This window comes from Muntiacus reevesi, chromosome 12 (genome assembly GCF_963930625.1).
Source record: "Muntiacus reevesi chromosome 12, mMunRee1.1, whole genome shotgun sequence".
Taxonomy (NCBI): Eukaryota; Metazoa; Chordata; class Mammalia; order Artiodactyla; family Cervidae; genus Muntiacus; species Muntiacus reevesi.
In genome coordinates this window covers 51306153-51323898 of record NC_089260.1, presented here as the reverse complement: position 1 = coordinate 51323898, position 17746 = coordinate 51306153, and the positions used below count along the sequence as shown (strand labels likewise).

Below are 17746 nucleotides of genomic sequence, written 5' to 3'. Positions count from 1 at the left end.
ATTTTAGGGGGATCATATATGCATATTATCATACCATGGACAAATAACAAATCCATCATTTATATATTATTAAAAAATAGTTTGCTTCATATAAGCCTAAGCTAATCTAATTTATATTAGGTTTTACGTTTCAGATGGACTACTGTTCAGTATTGCATATGCCTGCTGTTACATGTGTGGCATATTTTATATGATTGTTTCTTACCTTTAACTATTTTAAAGTTATATTAGGCTACAAGAAAAGTAAATTATAGAGATCCCATGTTTTCCTTAATGTTAACATCTTAGAGAAACATTACATAATAAAATACAACATTGTATGATAATGCACGACATTATATAATAAGTCCTATAATAATATAGGACTGATTCTGGAACCAGATAGATGTGAGCAGATCTGCTGCAAAAATTCATCATCTTGTAGAGATATGCTTTCCACATATGATGCTGAAATGGATAAAAAATCTTTGATTTAAAAATAGCAGAAAAAATTGCTTTATTTTGGAACACAATGTAATCTAATAGATAGGTAGGTAGATAGATAATACATACATACAAAGAACAAGTTGGGAGGCATCGGGGTTCACTGACTTTGTATTAATGTTATCTTTTTGCTTTCAGTCATGCCACTTTCTCTTTTTCTTTGTTGGGGGTTTAGCTAAGCTGCCATGCAGAGAAGTCTAATCTGATCTTTCAGAATCAGAGGGGAGGAGAGCAGATTTTAATAGTAGGAAGGAAGTGTTCAAGTCTCTGATATGAGCGCTCTGACACAGTATGCATGCAGTGGCGTTTGTTGCATAAAAATCCCCAGTGGTTGCCAATGTTTGGCAATAAACTACTAAGTGAGACATGCTTGAGCTCCTGGTGTCAGTAGGGGCATCTCGTGCATGATATTAGAAACATTCTACATGTTTACCACCGCAATAGTAGTTATAATAATAGTAAGCACAGAATCAGTGTTGTTAGACCACTAAAGCATATGATAGGCAAATAGTAATTGAGGCTTAGTTTTTAACCCAAATCATCCCTTTCAAATTTTTTAACTACTTATTACTAACAGTTCTTGAAGCAAAATGCTTCAAAGAAATTTTCTTATTCTTTCTCCTTTTGTAATTTTCGAATCCTCAAGACTTTCTGGTGTTCTTAAAAACACTCCCACACACCCTATCCATCTGCCACTTCTTTCTCACCTTACTTCCTAATAAAACAGCTCCTTGAGGGTGGGTCACTTTTAAAGCTATCATGTAAAGTGCTTATAGCAAGAAGGATCTCTCTTCTCAGGAAGTAAGGAACTGTTGCAATTATAACCGCCACCTCTCTGGCGTCCCCAGCATACTGGGGCATTCCTTGCTATGCATAACAAGTGAATCAATTCTAACTAGAATTGATTGTGGCCTCAACAGGCATTGGACAGCACACTGATGCACCTCCATCTTCACGACCATGTTCCACCATGTTCCACACGTTGGTCTCCAATTTCACTCCAGTATGAACCTTATCTTAGATCCCACCAGGCAGCTATACTGACCTTTCAATATCTGTCAGATATCCAAGAAGTTAAGCCAGTGGCAGCAGGAGGTGTGGAGGATTTTAATTTTCTTGTGCCAAGGAGGGCCCCACCCCCACCCAAATCAAGCGGGAAAAGACACATATTCAGTGGCAGGTTTGGGAATTTTTCTCAGTGGAGATAGGAAAACACTTATCAGTCTGATCACCATTTCATGCAAACATAAGTGCCGAACTTGAAGGCTTCAAAAAAATAAAAACAAGCAGTGGAATAATTAAGGAGGAACTTTAGTTCCTACAAGCTGGTGTCTCAAATCCTAGTATTTGAAAGACCTGTGGAATCTATTGTGCAGTCTGAAAATCTGCACTTTTGGGTCTGTTCTCTAGGGGTGCTCTCTTAACCCAGGTATGTTACTCTCCCCATGTGTAAATAATTTGCTTGTCTCTCAACTTTAAAGGGAACAGGACTTCAGTTTCTCAAAAGGAATTTTACCAAGAAACTGAGAAATGGAAAAGATAGACTAAAGACTAAAACATAGATTCGAATGTCATAAGGGTATGTGTGCATGTTTACACGTATATGTTTAATACAGGTATTTACTGTGCTCTATACATGTGTGTATACATATATATTCTATACTGTGTGAGAAATATGCTAAAAATGTGAACAGGTTATATTTTTCATTCAAGAAATAATAAATTTAACTGTTGTAAGCACTGGAGAAATAGCATTGTTTTTGAGTGGGGGAGATGGGAAATCATAAACAAATCACTGTTTTGATATAAAATACAATAGACTAGCTAGAGTGTTACATCAGACAGCGTGGTCAGCGAAGGCCTTATGGGATGTGACATGAGGCTAAGATCTGCGTGAAGCGAGGGAGCCAGACACAGGCAGGTGGAGAATGAAGAACAAATGTCAGGCTTAGTCCTACAGGGCAAGTCACATCATGCTGACCTTCCACAGGAAAACAAGGAAGCAAAGTGACTTGTCTGAGATTCTACAGTGAGGAAGGGGTACAGGTTGTTCTTTAGATTATAATTTCTTCCTCCAACAGCTTTTCCAAAACCCTCCCTGGGCCCCACCCTTTCCATTGCCCAGTCACTTCCTACTCTCTTCCCCATTCCCCTCACCAAGAGATCAGATCATCCCCTTAGCCTCCCTCATTGAGAGAGAAAACTTGATGACAGCACTCAGTCCCAAGTGGGCTCAGCTTCCCTGACCCATCTGCTCTCCCTTTCCAACTCCAAGCCCTAGAGGGGAAGGGACAGAATGCATCACTTAGCTCTGCAAACCTGGCAGCAAGCATCGCTTTTGACATAAGCCATTGGCAAAAGAAACAAGAAAGAAATACTTGCGGGTGACATTGAGGAAGGAATGAAACAAGGGAGCGAGGAAGATTTCTAGCTCATGATGCAATTCAATTTAGAAAACGTGAATGAGAGGCCACAGGGACAAACAGGTAGTTTCACACACTTTCCAGACTTATCCCTAACATTGTGCTATCTCTGTGTCTTCTCTCTTCCTCTTTCAAAGCCAAAAGCATTTTGCAAATGTGTTAAATTATTACAAGGAAGACTCTAATCTGGCTCCTTTGGTAAATGGGGCAGTGGGAAGGGGAAAGGTACAGGAGGACACCCCCTGGTCCCCTGGAATCACACCAGGATGGTGCTACTGGCTCTGGAGGCGGGCCAATGCAAATGACTACATCTCCTTCCCAGCAAACAGTTAGCTCCTCTGCAGGTGTCACTCGTGTCCTAAGATTCAAAGGCAGCGCAGTGAATGTGTAAATCCAGGAGCTCTTGAGTCAGATGACCCGGCTTTTCCTTCCTCTTCATCCATTCAGTCACCACTGGATGCCCTGTTCCCAGGTTCACCTCTCTTCCCTGGGGAGGCTCATAGTACCTACTTCATAGGTCATTGTGAGGATGGAATAAATGAATATACATAAAGCACTTAGCCTGGTGCCTGGCAAGGATCCAGTTCATCTTAACTGCAAATTTGGCACTTCCTGAAAAATAAAGTGATGAAAAAAAGGATACTGGGGTGAACATATGTAAATGTAGAGGGAAGGAAGGACCATTACGTTTATTATCATCATTCATCGAAATCCCTGATGGTGAAGAGGCTATGATAATTTCTGGAAGTTGCAGGTAGTTCATGCCTTTCTTCTTTGACTGCCTCCTACAGTTTTAGAGGGGTCAGTGGCCTGGAATTTTTGCCCCATCATTTCTTGTATGCTAACTTACCTATATGCCAGTGCCTATTCTTTCCTGTTGTTTTCATTCATCATGAAAGGTGATGGCTGTTTATTGTGCTTAGAAGAAGCATGTCCTCATAATCCTTGATCTCTGATGTCTTAAATGTTGGTTTTTTTTTTTAAGCTTCTGACTCTATTAACCCGCGTCTCCGAGACAATGGGCAGAGACGCAATCTAACAACAAATGTGCTTTACCCTCTCCTTGACCCACAAATCCTCAGGTTATTCGTGTGTCCCTACTACCATTTCAGAGACACCATGCAGCGATTTTCCTGGGAACTGTGTTTTAAGCTACAAACATCAGTCCTGAAGGAACAGTTCAGCAAGAGCCAGTTAATTTCAAGACAAATAAAACCACAACTCCCTGTAATGCCTGAAGGCATGGCTTGAGCAGCTTCCCTTCACGGAGTGGATTTTTAAAAACGCAGATATCTTTCTGCTCTCACTAAACCACCACTAAGGACCCAGGAGGGCAGCACTGGGTTAGGACCGGGTTTCTGTGCCAAGTTCCGCGGAGCCTCTTTGGAGCCGATCGGCCAGGAGGCTTGTTCTGCTCTTACAGGTGCGCGAACTCCGAGCGTTGTTTCACCAGGTAGCGAACGTGCGCGTGAAAACCGACGTTGAGCTTGAAGAAACTGAATCCTCCTCCGAAGAACTCCTCGGCTCTAACCTACTAGGGGAGAGAGAGCAGCAGAGCCTCCTTGGGCTTCTTGGAGTTAGTTCTGGATCTTAACCATCCGGGATCAGGGCTTATTTCCAAGGTCCTTTCAAACAATTTAATTATCTCTGGGAAGAAATCATATTTATCTTCAAGCTGGAAACATTCTCATTCCTAGAAAAGCCACGCGTCCTTATCCTTCACGCCTGGTGACAATTTCTAACATCCTTTTAGTCGAGAAACCTAAGCCGGGTCTCCTCGCGATTCCGACTCTCTACCCGCGCTCCGTACCAGCGCATCTCTTTGCCTCCGCATCGCCTCTGCCGGATCCAACTCGGTCAACTCGCCAGGGAGACTCCAGCAGGGCCGGCCTCCGGGGTAGCCAACCGCAGCGGCCGGGGGCGACCCTGGCCCCGAGACCCCGGAGCCCCGCGCCCAGGGCCAGCCGAGTGGACGCGCCCGCACCGGCAGCCCGCGTCTCGGAGCTCGGCCTGGTGCTGCCCTCGGCTTCTCGCCTCCGGGATCGTGTTCCACCGAGAGGTCTCAATTCCCACCCTCTCCAGCTCCGGGCATCAAAGTCAAACCCAGCCCCCTCCTTCGTACAGCCCTGGACCACCTTCTCAACACCCAGCACAGCCCCGGGCCAGAGAGCCCCGCCCGGGTCTCCCCAGTTCCAACCGCGCCGAGGGTCTCCCGCACCAGCCGTCGCCTCAGTTCACGCTCATTCATATTCATTCTCTTTCTCTTTCTCTCTTCCTCTCTCCAGACTCCTAACTAGACAGGCCGATCTCCCCCCGCCACTCCCTTTCATTCATCCCCTCCACCACACACACACACACACACACACACACACACACACACACACCCCGACACAGACGCGCGCACACACACAGCCCACTCCACTTTTCAGACGCCCACCTCCCCACACACACTCCCCTCCCCTAAACATACTTCCACCCACTCACCATCTGTAGCCTCCCTCCCTCCGGTCCGCCCCCTCCCCGCCCGCTCGGCTCCCCCTCCCCAAGAAGCAGACCTGCCCCGCGGGCCGCAGGGACCCCAGCCAGACGCTCGGGTCCTGCGCGCCGCACTGACCTCTGCCCGCCCGGGAAACTAACAAAGGCGGCGCGCGAGCCCGGCCCCGGGAGAAGAGAGCGGCGGCCGCGGGGCGCGCGAGCCCGGGCCGGGCGGGCGAGCGAGCGCCGGGAGGGGGCCGCTCCGGAGTCGGGAGGCGGCGGCGCCGGACTACCCGGACCTCGGGCGGCGCGCGCCGCTCGGACGCCGCGGGCACCATGGGCTGCTGCACCGGGCGCTGCTCGCTCATCGGCCTCTGCGCGCTGCAGCTGGTGAGTTCCTGCCCCGGCTCCTTCCGTCGGCCCTCAGCCTCCCCGCCCGCCCCGGGCACTCGCCGGGTGGCCCTGCCCTGCGCGAGGGCGCGGTCTCCCCGGGTCCCCGGGAGCCCGGCGTCGCCACGCGGTTCGGGGGCTACTGCCCCGGGGCGCCCGGGGGAGTGAGCGACTCCCCCGCCCCTGGCTGGCCAGCGGGCTTTAGCCCCTCCGCCTGCCCGCTGAAGTTTCACGGGGGCTTGCGGGCTCTTTCTTCTCGGGATGGATTCCAGTAACGTGGTGTCATCAGAAGGTGCGTGGGAATGCCCAGTCTTGGGCAGACGGGGCCGCTCCCCCCGCCCCAAGTCTTAGTTAAGAGTGAGGTGTTCGTACCTTAAACGCGGTTGAAAGCGGATGTTTGAGGAGGCTTGGATCTCCAGGAAGGATAGGAGGTCGCGTTGTGTGTGTTTTGAAACAGGTTTCAGCCTCCAGCCTTCCAATTTCTCTTTAGATTTTGTTGAAATGTGGCGTGTTCAGACAGCGACAGACTGACAGCTGTCTTGTGGGACAGAAGGCGTGGTGGCTTGCCAGGGAGTGCGTGGAGTGCGAAGTTGGGGACCAGAGCTGAGAGTGAAAGGGCTTTCAGTGTGGGACCAACTCTCCTCTTGACATCTGTCCTCTTGGGACCTAGACTGGCCCTGTGGTCTATTGCATAGTCGCTTGAGGTCAAGGCCACAGACTGATGTGTGAGACTTCTGTGTGTGAGAGATTGATAGACATCTCCCTTTTATTACACTTAACGACAGACTCTAGATGCTGTGTCAAGCTTTCTTCCAAGTGTTGTTTTTCAAAGTCAGCAACATTAGCTAGCCTGTTTTGACTATCAGAAGGAAAAAGGTTTTGGTGAGCTTGACTGCATAAGGTCAACCCTTGCAAGACTCGTTAACTGAGGGATAAAATAATGCTCTTTCTTTAATAGTTAGTCCTTGTACCCATGAATGTTTTAAGAGGTTTCACTTTTCTCCTTGACTCTGGTTTGACTTTCCCATTAAACCCTCATTTGAGAGGTTCTCTTCATTGTTTACATAATGTGTGCATAATTTATATATTTATAGATCTGAAATCAGTGACTCCTTTGCTTTAAATCTCTGGAACATTCCTTCCTGTTAAATAGGATGTATTTTATAGAGTTTTCCTGAAAAATAATTTTAAAATTCGCTGGAACATGAATGCTTTCTTTCATTAAGGAAAGAAGGGCAGAGGATAATTTCCACTTTGGTTGTTAGAAGTGGACATGGTTTATAAGCTGGGAAAACAAGAAATATTTAGTCAGCCTTTGAGTATGCAAAATAGTAGATGGGCACATTGGATTGTATAATCTATAGTGGCATCATTCTTTCTGTTTTACACACAAATGATATGGAAGGGTTTTTGATACAGCAGATTTTTCAACTCAGTTATGATGTCCTTAGTTGATATTATACTTGTTTTGATGATAATCTGTTTGGTATTTCATGTATCAGCCTGGAATGCCTCCATCTTCCATATATACCCTAACTGATAGAAATGCAACTTACTCCTCAAAGCTTATCTAAAAATTCCACCTTCTCTATGGAGTCTTCCCTCGTGCTCCAGGTAAAATCAATCACTTCTTTTCCTTTAATTGCACAGTATATTGCTTTTTCCTCAGTGAGAATGCATGTCATCTTCTTAAACATTATTTTTAGTGATTTATACATTACTAGACTGTAAGCAGCCTGAGGATAAGGAGCAAACATTATTCATCTTTGCAAATCCTGCAGTTCTTTAGGAGTGCCAGTATTAGGAGCTGAAACATATAGCTGAATTGATGATGGTAAATTAACGTTTGTGATCCTTACCGGGTTTTTAAATGAATGTTATTTTCCCCTTAAAATTATCCTCTCAGGAAGGCACCCTTTCTCTAGTTTGCAGAAGAGGAAGGTGATGCTCATAGAGTTCAAGGACTTCTTCAAATTAGTAGTTTTTAGATAGTAGAGACAGCGGACTGATGGTAAACATTTGATGATTAGGTCTTGGACAAACAAAACATATACATATATATTACGTGTATACATTATTATACAAAACATATACATTATTACATAATATGTTATAAGTGTTATGTATATTAAGGATGTATAGCAAATCAACCCTGAACATTCATTGGAAGAACTGATGTTGAAGCTGAAACTCCAGTACTTTGGCCACCTGATTTGAAGAACCGACTCATTGGAAAAGACGCTAATGCTGGGAAAGATTTAAGGCAGAAGGAGAAGTAGGCAACAGAGGATGAGATGGTTAGATTAGCACCACCGACTCAATAGACATGAATTTGCACAAACTCGGGAGATAGTGAAGGACAGGGACTCCTGGTGTGCTGCAGTCCATGGGGTCACAGAGTTGGACATGACTTAGCGACTGAACACACAGCACTCAGTTTGACAAATAATAATGATAAAATAGGGCTTCTCAGGCGGCACTAGTGGTAAAGAATCTACCTGCAAATGCAGGAGACACAAGAGACATGGGTTTGATCCCTGGGTCAGGAGGATCCCCTGGAGAAGGAAATGGCAACCCACTTTTGCCTGGAGAATCCCATGGACGAGAAGCCTGGCAGGCTGCAATCCATAGGGTTATAAAGAGTTGGACACGGCTGAGCGCGTGCACACACAAACAATAATAAAATACGCAGTACCCTTGATTGTAAGTTCTACATAGCCAATTAATTCTGGCAGAATCTCTTTTGTTCCATGAATCTGATGAACCCTTTTCTGGGTTCAGTGATGTCTTCTTTCCGGATGTTCTCAATAGCACACTGCTATCAAGGCCGCATCCTTGAAATGGTTTCAGCCTCTGCTGAGGGAGTGGTGGGCAGGACTTGCATTCCAAGGACTGGGAGAGCAGGAGGAGCCTCCCATTGCCCGGAGTCCCTCTTGAGAGTCACCTGGAGGTCAGGTCTGCTCCATGACCTCTTCCAGCATATGTAGATTCTCTGCTGAATTGGGTAATAGTTTTCAAGTACTGGAAAATTATTTTCTTCATTTCTTTTTTTAAAAAAGTTAACCACAGTCGATTTACAATATTGTGTCAGTTTCAGGGGTACAGCTTCAGATTCTTTTCTATTATACGTTATTCCAAGGTATTGAATATAGTTCCCTGTGCTATAGAGTAAGTCCTTGTTGTTTATCTATTTCATATATAGAACTGTGTGTCTGTTAATCCCAGATTCCTAATTTATTCCCCTGCCCTTTTGCCCCTCTTGTAACCTTAAGTTTATTTTCTATGTCTGTGAATCTGTTTCTGTTTTATAAATAAGTTAAATTGTGGTTTTTTTTTTTAAGATTCCACATAAAGTGATATCATATGTGTCTTTGTTTGACTTACTTCACTTAGTATGGTAATGTCTAGTTGCATCCATGTTACTGCAGATGGCATTATTTCATTCTTTTTAATGCCCGAGTAATATCCCATTGTGTGTGTGGGATCTTCTTTATCCATTCATCTGTTGATAGACAGTTAGGTTGTTTCTATGTCTTGGCAGTTGTAAACAGTGCTGCTGCAAATGTTGGGGTGCATCTATCTTTCTGAAGTAGAGTTTTCATTTTATTTTTTCCTGGATTTATGTCCAGGAATGGGATTCCTGGATCATATGGTTATTCTTTTTTTTTTTTTTTAAGGAACTTCTATACTGTTCTTTATTGACTGTACCAATTTACATTCCTACCAAGAGTGTTGGAAGGTTCCCTTTTCTCCACACCCTCTCCAGCATTTATTATTTGTAGACATTTTGTTGATGGCCATTCTGACCCACGTGAAGCGATACCTCATTATGAGATTTGCATTTCTCTAATAATTAGCAATGCAGAACAACTTTTCATGTGTCTGTTGGCCATCTGTGTATCTTCTTTGCAAAAATGTCTATTTAGGTCTTCTGCCCATTTTTTGATTGGGTTACTTCAGTTCTTTTGTGCTATTGGGAATATAATGGCCTGACACATTTTAAGTTCAATAAACATTGCTAGAAAAAAGTTCTCTATCATTTTCTTAAGTCTAGACAATCAACAAAACAATGTTACACCCTGATTTTTAGCATTTGCCCATTTCTTTGGCGTAAATACTCCCACACTGGCCAATTTGAAGTAGATTATTACAAGGTCCTTTCACCAAACAGATAAAATAGGCATGTGAAAAGTGTTAAGTCACTCAGTCGTGTCTGACTCTTTGCCACCCCATGGACTCCTTTGTCCATGGAATTCTCCAGTTAAGAATACTGACTTGGGTAGCCATTCCCTTCACCAGGAATCAAACCTGGGTCTCCTGCATTGCAGGTAGATTCTTTACCATCTGAGTCACCAAGGAAGCCCCCAAATAAGCATAAATAATCTCAAAAGCATAAAGAAAGTAAAGCACAGTAAAATAATGAGGAAGGGATGTGCTTAAGATATTTTAGTCCCTCTGTTTTTTAATGCTATTGACTTAAAATTTTTATTATTTTAAAATAATGGTTATGTTAACAGCTGGCTCATTAAATTCCAAGTTTAACTTGATGAGCTGGTGTGAGCCTCCTCCAGCCTACCACTGGGTAGGACTCCCAGATCTAGTGTTCTTTCCACTGAATCCAGCTGTCTTTTTTCCCCTTTCATGTTTTTTTTCTGCTCCCACCAACTGTTGGAAGATGGGGGTTATGAAGCAACAAAAATAAGTGTGGGTGTTGAGGGGGAATGGCATTCAGAGGACACATTTGCTGAAGAGAAGCTGAGCGCTGATGACTCAGTCACTATGTGGACCATTAAAAGATGGTCCATTAACTCCTTCTGAAAGTTAAAGAAACAAATGAAAGGTTTTTATCATCTCATTCACACTGCTTCTGACCTCCTCCCTCCCCAGATTGGGGATATCATTAGAGAGAATTTACCATTTTAAGGCTAGTGTATTTGAATGAGCTTTGGTTTGTAAAATCTCAGTCTCCATTCTGCTTCCTTTACTGCACTGCTCTGGCCACCTCCCATCCTTACTATGCTTCTAACCTTGAGCACATTTGAGGGTTTGCCTCACATTTCACATTCATATTCCTAGTTTTGCTAGATGAGCTTGGAGAGAATGTGAAAAGCATGCCCATAGAAAACTGTGTAAAGTAAATCTTTTCTGAAAAAGCGGTTCCAGGTAACAGATTCATGAAGTCATCCAAGAACTTTAGACACATTTTTGGAGCCTGATTTTAATTTTGCTTGTTTTAGAATAATGTTTATATACATGTGAAACACTTGATTGTGTGCTTTTGGTAAATTGTTTTAGTTGTCCCATTTAAAGGAGTCTTAATGGCATGTTTCTAAATCCAGAATTTCCTCCACATGCATTTCCAAGCCATTTTCTTTTCTTTTTCTAAAAATTAATTTATTTATTTTAATTAGAGGCTATTTACTTTACAGTATTATGGTGGTTTTTGCCATACATTGACATGAATCAGCCATGGGGTGTACATGCATTCCCCATCCTGAACCCCCCTCCCTCCTCCCTCCCTATCCCATCCCTCAGGGTCATCCCAGTGCGCCAGCCCTGAGCACCCTGTCTCGTGCATCAAACCTGGACTGGTGGTCTGTTTCACATGATAATATACATGTTTCAATGCTATTCTCTCAAATCATCCTACCCTTGCCTTCTCCCACAGAGTCCAAAAGACTGTTCTTTCTGTGTCTCTTTTGCTGTCTTGCATGTAGGGTCATCGTTACCATCTTTCTAAATTCCATACATATGCATTAGTATACTGTATTGGTGTTTTTCTTTGTGACTTACTTCACTCTGTATGATAGGCTCCAGTTTCATCCACCTCATTAGAACTGATTCAAATGCATTCTTTTTAATGGTTGAGTAATATTCCATAGTGTATATATACCACAGCTTCCTTATCCATTCGTCTGCTGATGGGCATCTAGGTTGCTTCCATGTCCTGGCTATTGTAAACAGTGCTGTGGCTTAGAGCTGTCTCGGTAAAGTGTTGAACTTAGCTTGGGATTGTACCCACAGAACTTTCAGCATCTTCTCCACATCACAGGAGCAGCTTTGTCCCTGCAGGTAGACATTACCAGGAGAGATTGATTGCGTCTTGCATTGCATCACTTTACGGATAGGTGATTGCCATATTTTTATGAGGACTGAAAATTCCCAACTCTTACTTTCCATATCTACAGTAGCAGAAATCTTTAGAGGATTTATAAAAAAACAAGCAACTTTTAACACCATGATGGTTGCTATGTTTTTATTTTAGAGAACATCCTGTCAAATGAAATCAAGCTAGTGATTTTTCTTTCTCATCTTGAAAAATCAGTTAACTTTCTCTCCACTCCACATTCAGACCATCTGTGATCACATGTGTCACTGTGATGCTGAGACAAAAGGTGTTGAGAGGAGTCCTGGTGGCGTAGTTGTGGCAACATGTTTTTAAACAAAGTTTTATGAAATGAACCACTCAGTTATCATAGATATCTGGCAGTAGATGCAGAAATACCTTTATTTTACTATGTAGATAAACTGATACTTTCGTCTTAGATTTTTTTAAACAGCTTTTTCTCTTCTCCTGAACAATATAATTTGTAACCATTTAGTTTCTATTCTTTTTCTACATTTAAATACTCTGGTTCATCTTACAAAACTTAGAAATGGTTAGGGAAATTAAATGTTTGTCTAATGGAGAGACTTTCATTAAAATGTGATAGGTGTTAAAATCATTACAATATTCTGCACTAGCTGCTTTTCTACAAACCTGAATCCCTTTATAGCTCTTTTGTTATTTATGTGTACAGAGCATCAAATTAGCTTAAGAAATGTATTCTTATGGGCTTCTGTGTTGAATTGTTTTCCCCACAAATCCTTATGTTCAAGTGACCCCCATGGACTTTTGCTCACCGGGCTCCTGTGTCTGTGGGATTCTCCAGGCAGAAATAGTGGAGTAGGTTGCCATGCCTTCCTTCAGGGAATCTTCCCAACCAGGGATCGAACCTTCATCTCCTGTGTCTCCTGCGTTACAGATGGATTCTTAACTGCTGAGCCATCGGGGAAGCACATATCAAGTGCTATTTTTTTTTTTAATTGTCCCTAGTTTTAACAAAATCATTTCCATTCTGATTTATTTCCAAGAGGATAATCCTAATCATAAGATGTTGAAAAATAAATTGCTTTCTTTCCCCAGAACTTTGGTAGTACTTTCTTTTTTTAAAAAACGAGCTGCTTTGTTTATGTTTTTTTCATTTTTCTCTCATGAATTTTACAATGTCCATTTTGGGTCTCAAGGAAACATTTGAACAATTATCCAGATTATATAAAAGAAGAATTTCAACTGTAAGCATAAGAAATTTTGAGTTATTATTAAGATTTTGGCATTAGATACATAGTAATATAACTGTGTGGTTTCCTTGCAAAAGTAGAAAATAAAGCAGGTTTATTTATGTATCTTTTGACAATTTTCTTAAGCATTTGTTTTCATCAGTGAAGTGTATCTTGCTTTAAAAAGCAGGATTCAAATGCTTAATAAAAAGTACTCTTTAAAGATAAAAATCAGAATGGAGAAAACAAAATTTGAGGGCTTTCACAACAAGATGACAAATCACAGAAGCATCTACCTTCCATTCTTCCCAAGGTCCCAAAGAATGAAGTGATAATTGTGATGAAAAGAAAAGTGGAACAGACAGATGACCAGCAAAATTGAGGAATCCAGAAAGATAAGAAGCAGAGCATATTTTATCAGAGCCTTAATAGAAAGATGTGTGTGTTGTGTGAGCACAGGTGTTATGTATTGGGCAGAAATCCAACTCAATCCACTTGCCATGAGGAGCACCCTGGCATGGGGCTGAAGAACTGGGTGCCTTTTAGTGTTGCATTTTGAAAGTTAGCTGATGAGTATCACTGTGGAGATGACATGAAATAGTAGAATAAATGTATTAATCATTTTAAAAGTAAAGCTCATTCTTAGGTAAACTAGGATTTATAGTAATTTAGGCAAAAAATGAGAAGGTTAAGAAGAAAACCACAAATGGTTATCTTTTTAATTGCTTGTTTTGATTTTCTTGTAATATTTTTTATGTTACATTTCAAAATAATTTTAGCATTAATTTTGAAAAGAGATTTTTCACACAGTTTTGAAGATATTTTGAGTGTCAATTTTGGGAAACTGACAAATATTTGATGAAGTTAAAGTGGACCTTCCCTCTTAGGTGCATCAAAAATTCATGCTTTTAATGTACATTAGCTCTAATTGATGTTAATGTGTGTGAATCTTCATGCATTTGTAACAGAATGCAACATTACACTAAAAGATAGCACTTCATCAAAGATTTGTATTCACAATGCCAGTTAAATAGTGGAACAAACAAATGACACATAGCACAAACTATCTAATTTACATTTTTATTTGATATATTTGGCAGATACTAAAATAAAACAGGAGATAGGCCCTAAATGTCCTTTAATTAAGCATTCTTTTTTTGAATTAACTTTTGTCTGTGTATAGTTGATTTACAATGCTGTGTTACTTTCTACTGTATGACAAAGTGTATGAGTTATATATATACATATATCCACTCTTTGTTAAATTCTTTGTAGGTGTAGGTAAAGTATTAGAGAGCAGATATTTTAAGATGGGCATAGTTAAAAAAAAACAGGTGAAAACCTTGAGTTTTACTGGATCATGGAATTAGGGACGGTGAAATCATTGAACTAGTAGATTGTTCTGTTTAACTTTTGTAAGAGCATCCCTAGTTCCTCAATTTGGAGAATTATCTGAATTAGGGTTTCCTAGGTGGAGCAATGGTAAAGATACCGTTTGCCAATGCAGAAGACTGAAGAGATGAGTTTGATCCCTGGGTCTGGAAGATCCCCTGGAGGAGGGTGTGGCAACCATCTCCAGTATTCTTGCCTGGAGAATACTGAGGAGCCTGGATGGAGGAGCCTGGTGGGCTACAGTCCAGGGGGGTCGCAAAGAGTTGGACACGAATGAAGACATAGCACACACACATGTGTTTATTGGGAAACAGAGATGAGGGTGAAGCCCGGTGAGCAAGTAGGAGTGGCGGTACTAACAAGGGCTCTGATTGCAAAAATTAAAGGGTCTTTTGTTAAATGAAGGAGGGGCAAGATCATGGCAATGTTGATGAACTTGTTCTGTTTTTCTAGATTTTTTTTTCCCTGCGTAGAGGACCACTCCTTAGAATGGTTTTCCTGATTAATTTCATTAAGTAGAATTAAATGTTTGAGTTTCTTCACTCTGTCTACAGGTACTTGCACTAAGAATGGCTTCATACAGAGCCCAGTTCCTTTATTAACAGGTATTGGAATAGGATTGTAGCTATTCCAAGAGGTACTAGAATATGACTGTAGCTATCCGATTCTTGTAAGAGATAGGAACTCAGTGGGTGTGATGATAAGTTTTAAATTTACTTCTGATGGGTTCTCTCTATTGTAGTCATTAGAGACATGGTTGGAGTTTGGTATTGATTAATATATGGTGTAATAAGTGCTTGCTTGTGGGAAACCCCAGGCAGCACAGGTTGATTGGTTAATTGGCTAATTAAGGTACAGAGTGGAATGCTCTGTACTCAAGTTGTGTTTCCTGTTCTGATAACTATCTGTGACTGATCATAATTAAGAAACTGGGAAATATAAAACTCTCATTAGTAGCAACTTGTTATCAATTTGTATTTAAAATATAAATTCTTGATGAGGGAACTCTTTCAAGTTATAGTTTATGAAAGGTATCATATCTTAGCTTTGAGGGGCCCTTAAATGGCAACCCACTGGAGTATTCTTGCCTGGGAAATCCCATGGACAGAGGAACCTGGTAGGCTACAGGCCATAGGGTTGCAAAGAGTTGGACATGACTGAGCAACTTTCATTGTTTTCTAAGAAATGGTTTAGATCTGTCTTTATCACTATAGCAAGTCAGTGTCTGAATCTTCAATACCAAAGACCCTGATGTTGATTCTTAAACTTTCTCTGAGAATGGAAATTTTTGCAAGTAGCCAAATCCTCCTTATATTTAAGTGGAACTTCTCATCCTTGATTTCTATGCTGTCTTCTATACATTTGCCTTTTATCTGGATGATGAGTAGCAGCTGGAGGCTGTACCGTACTAGGGCCAGCTCGTACCAACCAGGGAAAATTTACTGTTATGTTTCCAGAAATTCTGTGAGCCAGTTGTTAAGTGCAGCCTTTATTAAACATTAATTATATAAATTTTAAATTATATTAAAAGCAGAAGTAATAAGTATCCCAAATTCAATCCTTCCTAATTATTTTACTGCATTGCTCTGTCGTCTGTACTTTAGGGGCGATTTTACATTTATGATGGTATGGTAGAAATTCTTTGTAACACTGCGCTGCTCAGCATCACTTTCCAATTCTACAGCCAGTGACATCATATTGGTAGCTCAAAATCTATTATGATGTTAAGTATTCACATCATAGAGATACACAAACTCCAATTAGGGCCCTCCTCTCACCCCCCAGAACCAGTTACTAATGATTTACCAGCTGCCATTGGGATGGGGCATTCATAGAAGAAAGCCTATTTTTTTCCTTTGGACATGTAGGGAACTGATTTATAAGCTCTTAATGTAACTAATTAACGCTTGAGTAAAAAGTATATTCCTAACCTAAATGTTTTATTTAATGCTTCCGGTGTATCTGCAAAATTGTATACACAATGGAGAAGTTTTTATTTTCAAAAATTCCACTACGATCTCCTTGTATTATAATAGCTTTCAGACCTCCTGAAACATTGGAGTCGATTTGTGACTAAATGATCCAGAGTTGATCATGGTTTCACTTCTAGGTGACTCCAGCGGTCCTACCTTTTTCGCACCAGGGACCGGTTTCTTGGAAGACAGTTTTTCCGCAGACTGGGGGTTGGGAGTGGTTTGGGGATGATTCAAGGACATTGCACTTATTGTGCACTATATTTCTATTATGATTACATCAGCTCCACCTCAGATCATCAAGCATTGGATCTCAGACATTGGGGACCTCTGGACTAGACTCTGGAATCCCCTCTGAGAGGAAAGTTGTTTCTGTCTGATCAGTGATGCTGGATTCCTGGGGCGGAAGGAGGACTTTCTTCTGTGCCCAGCTGCCCCAGCTGTCTACCTGTTGGTCCTCACATCTTCCCCAGGGCTGTGAAGTCCTGCAGTCAATGACAAAACGAGCAAAATGCCCTCTTCCACCAGGGCTGGGATGAGCATCAATTTTCTATTGTCCCCACAGTGAAATACTAAATATTCAATCTTGCAGGAGATTGTGAAAAGGTGATTTACTTGTGTGTGTGTGTGTGTGTGTGTTAGTCACTCAGTCGTGTCTGACTCTTTGCGACCCCACAGACTGTAGCCTTCCAGGCTTCTCTGTCCATAGACAGAGAAGCATTTATCTAATGCTTTCCCCTAATTGGCCCTGCATTTAAGACTCTCAGTCAATGATGTGGCTGCAATATTTAGATCTTTGACATCATACCCTCCCAGGCCAGGAAAGAGTTTCCCATCAGAATTCTTCAGGCAAGAATATTTGAGAGCACACTAAAATATATTTGGCTAATAAAGTTTATTTTCTGAAGTTTAAAAAGTAATCATTCTACATTTTGGAATAAAACCCTGTTGATCCCTCAGTTCACTTATTTCTTTCTTACAGCACCTCCATGAAGCAAATGTTGATATTTTTTCCCATTTACTAGTGAGAAAACTAAAATATGGAGACATTCTGCTATATGTTGAAATCAAATATTAGGATATGGCTTAAGCCATCCAAAAAAAGCATATTAAAAAGCAAAGATGTCACTTTGCTGATAAAAGTTTGTATAGTCAAAGCTATGGTTTTTCCAGTAGTCATGTATGGATGTGAGAGTTGGACCATAAAGAAGGCTGAGTGCTAAAGAACTGATGCTTTTGAATTGTGGTGTTGGAGAAGACTCTTGAGAGTTTCTTGAACAGCAAGGAGAT

General features: G+C 41.6%; 1 protein-coding gene across 1 annotated transcript in view; it reads left to right on the top strand.

The window, feature by feature from the left end:
* The first annotated feature begins 5672 nt into the window (after window positions 1–5672).
* NKAIN3 (sodium/potassium transporting ATPase interacting 3) overlaps window positions 5673–17746 on the top strand; it is a 513211-nt gene continuing 501137 nt past the window's right edge. Inside the window, exon 1 of the mRNA XM_065903180.1 lies at window positions 5673–5771. Within this exon, the coding sequence (XP_065759252.1) occupies window positions 5718–5771 (54 nt within the window). The 5' untranslated portion in view covers window positions 5673–5717. The remainder of the gene's footprint in view (window positions 5772–17746) is intronic.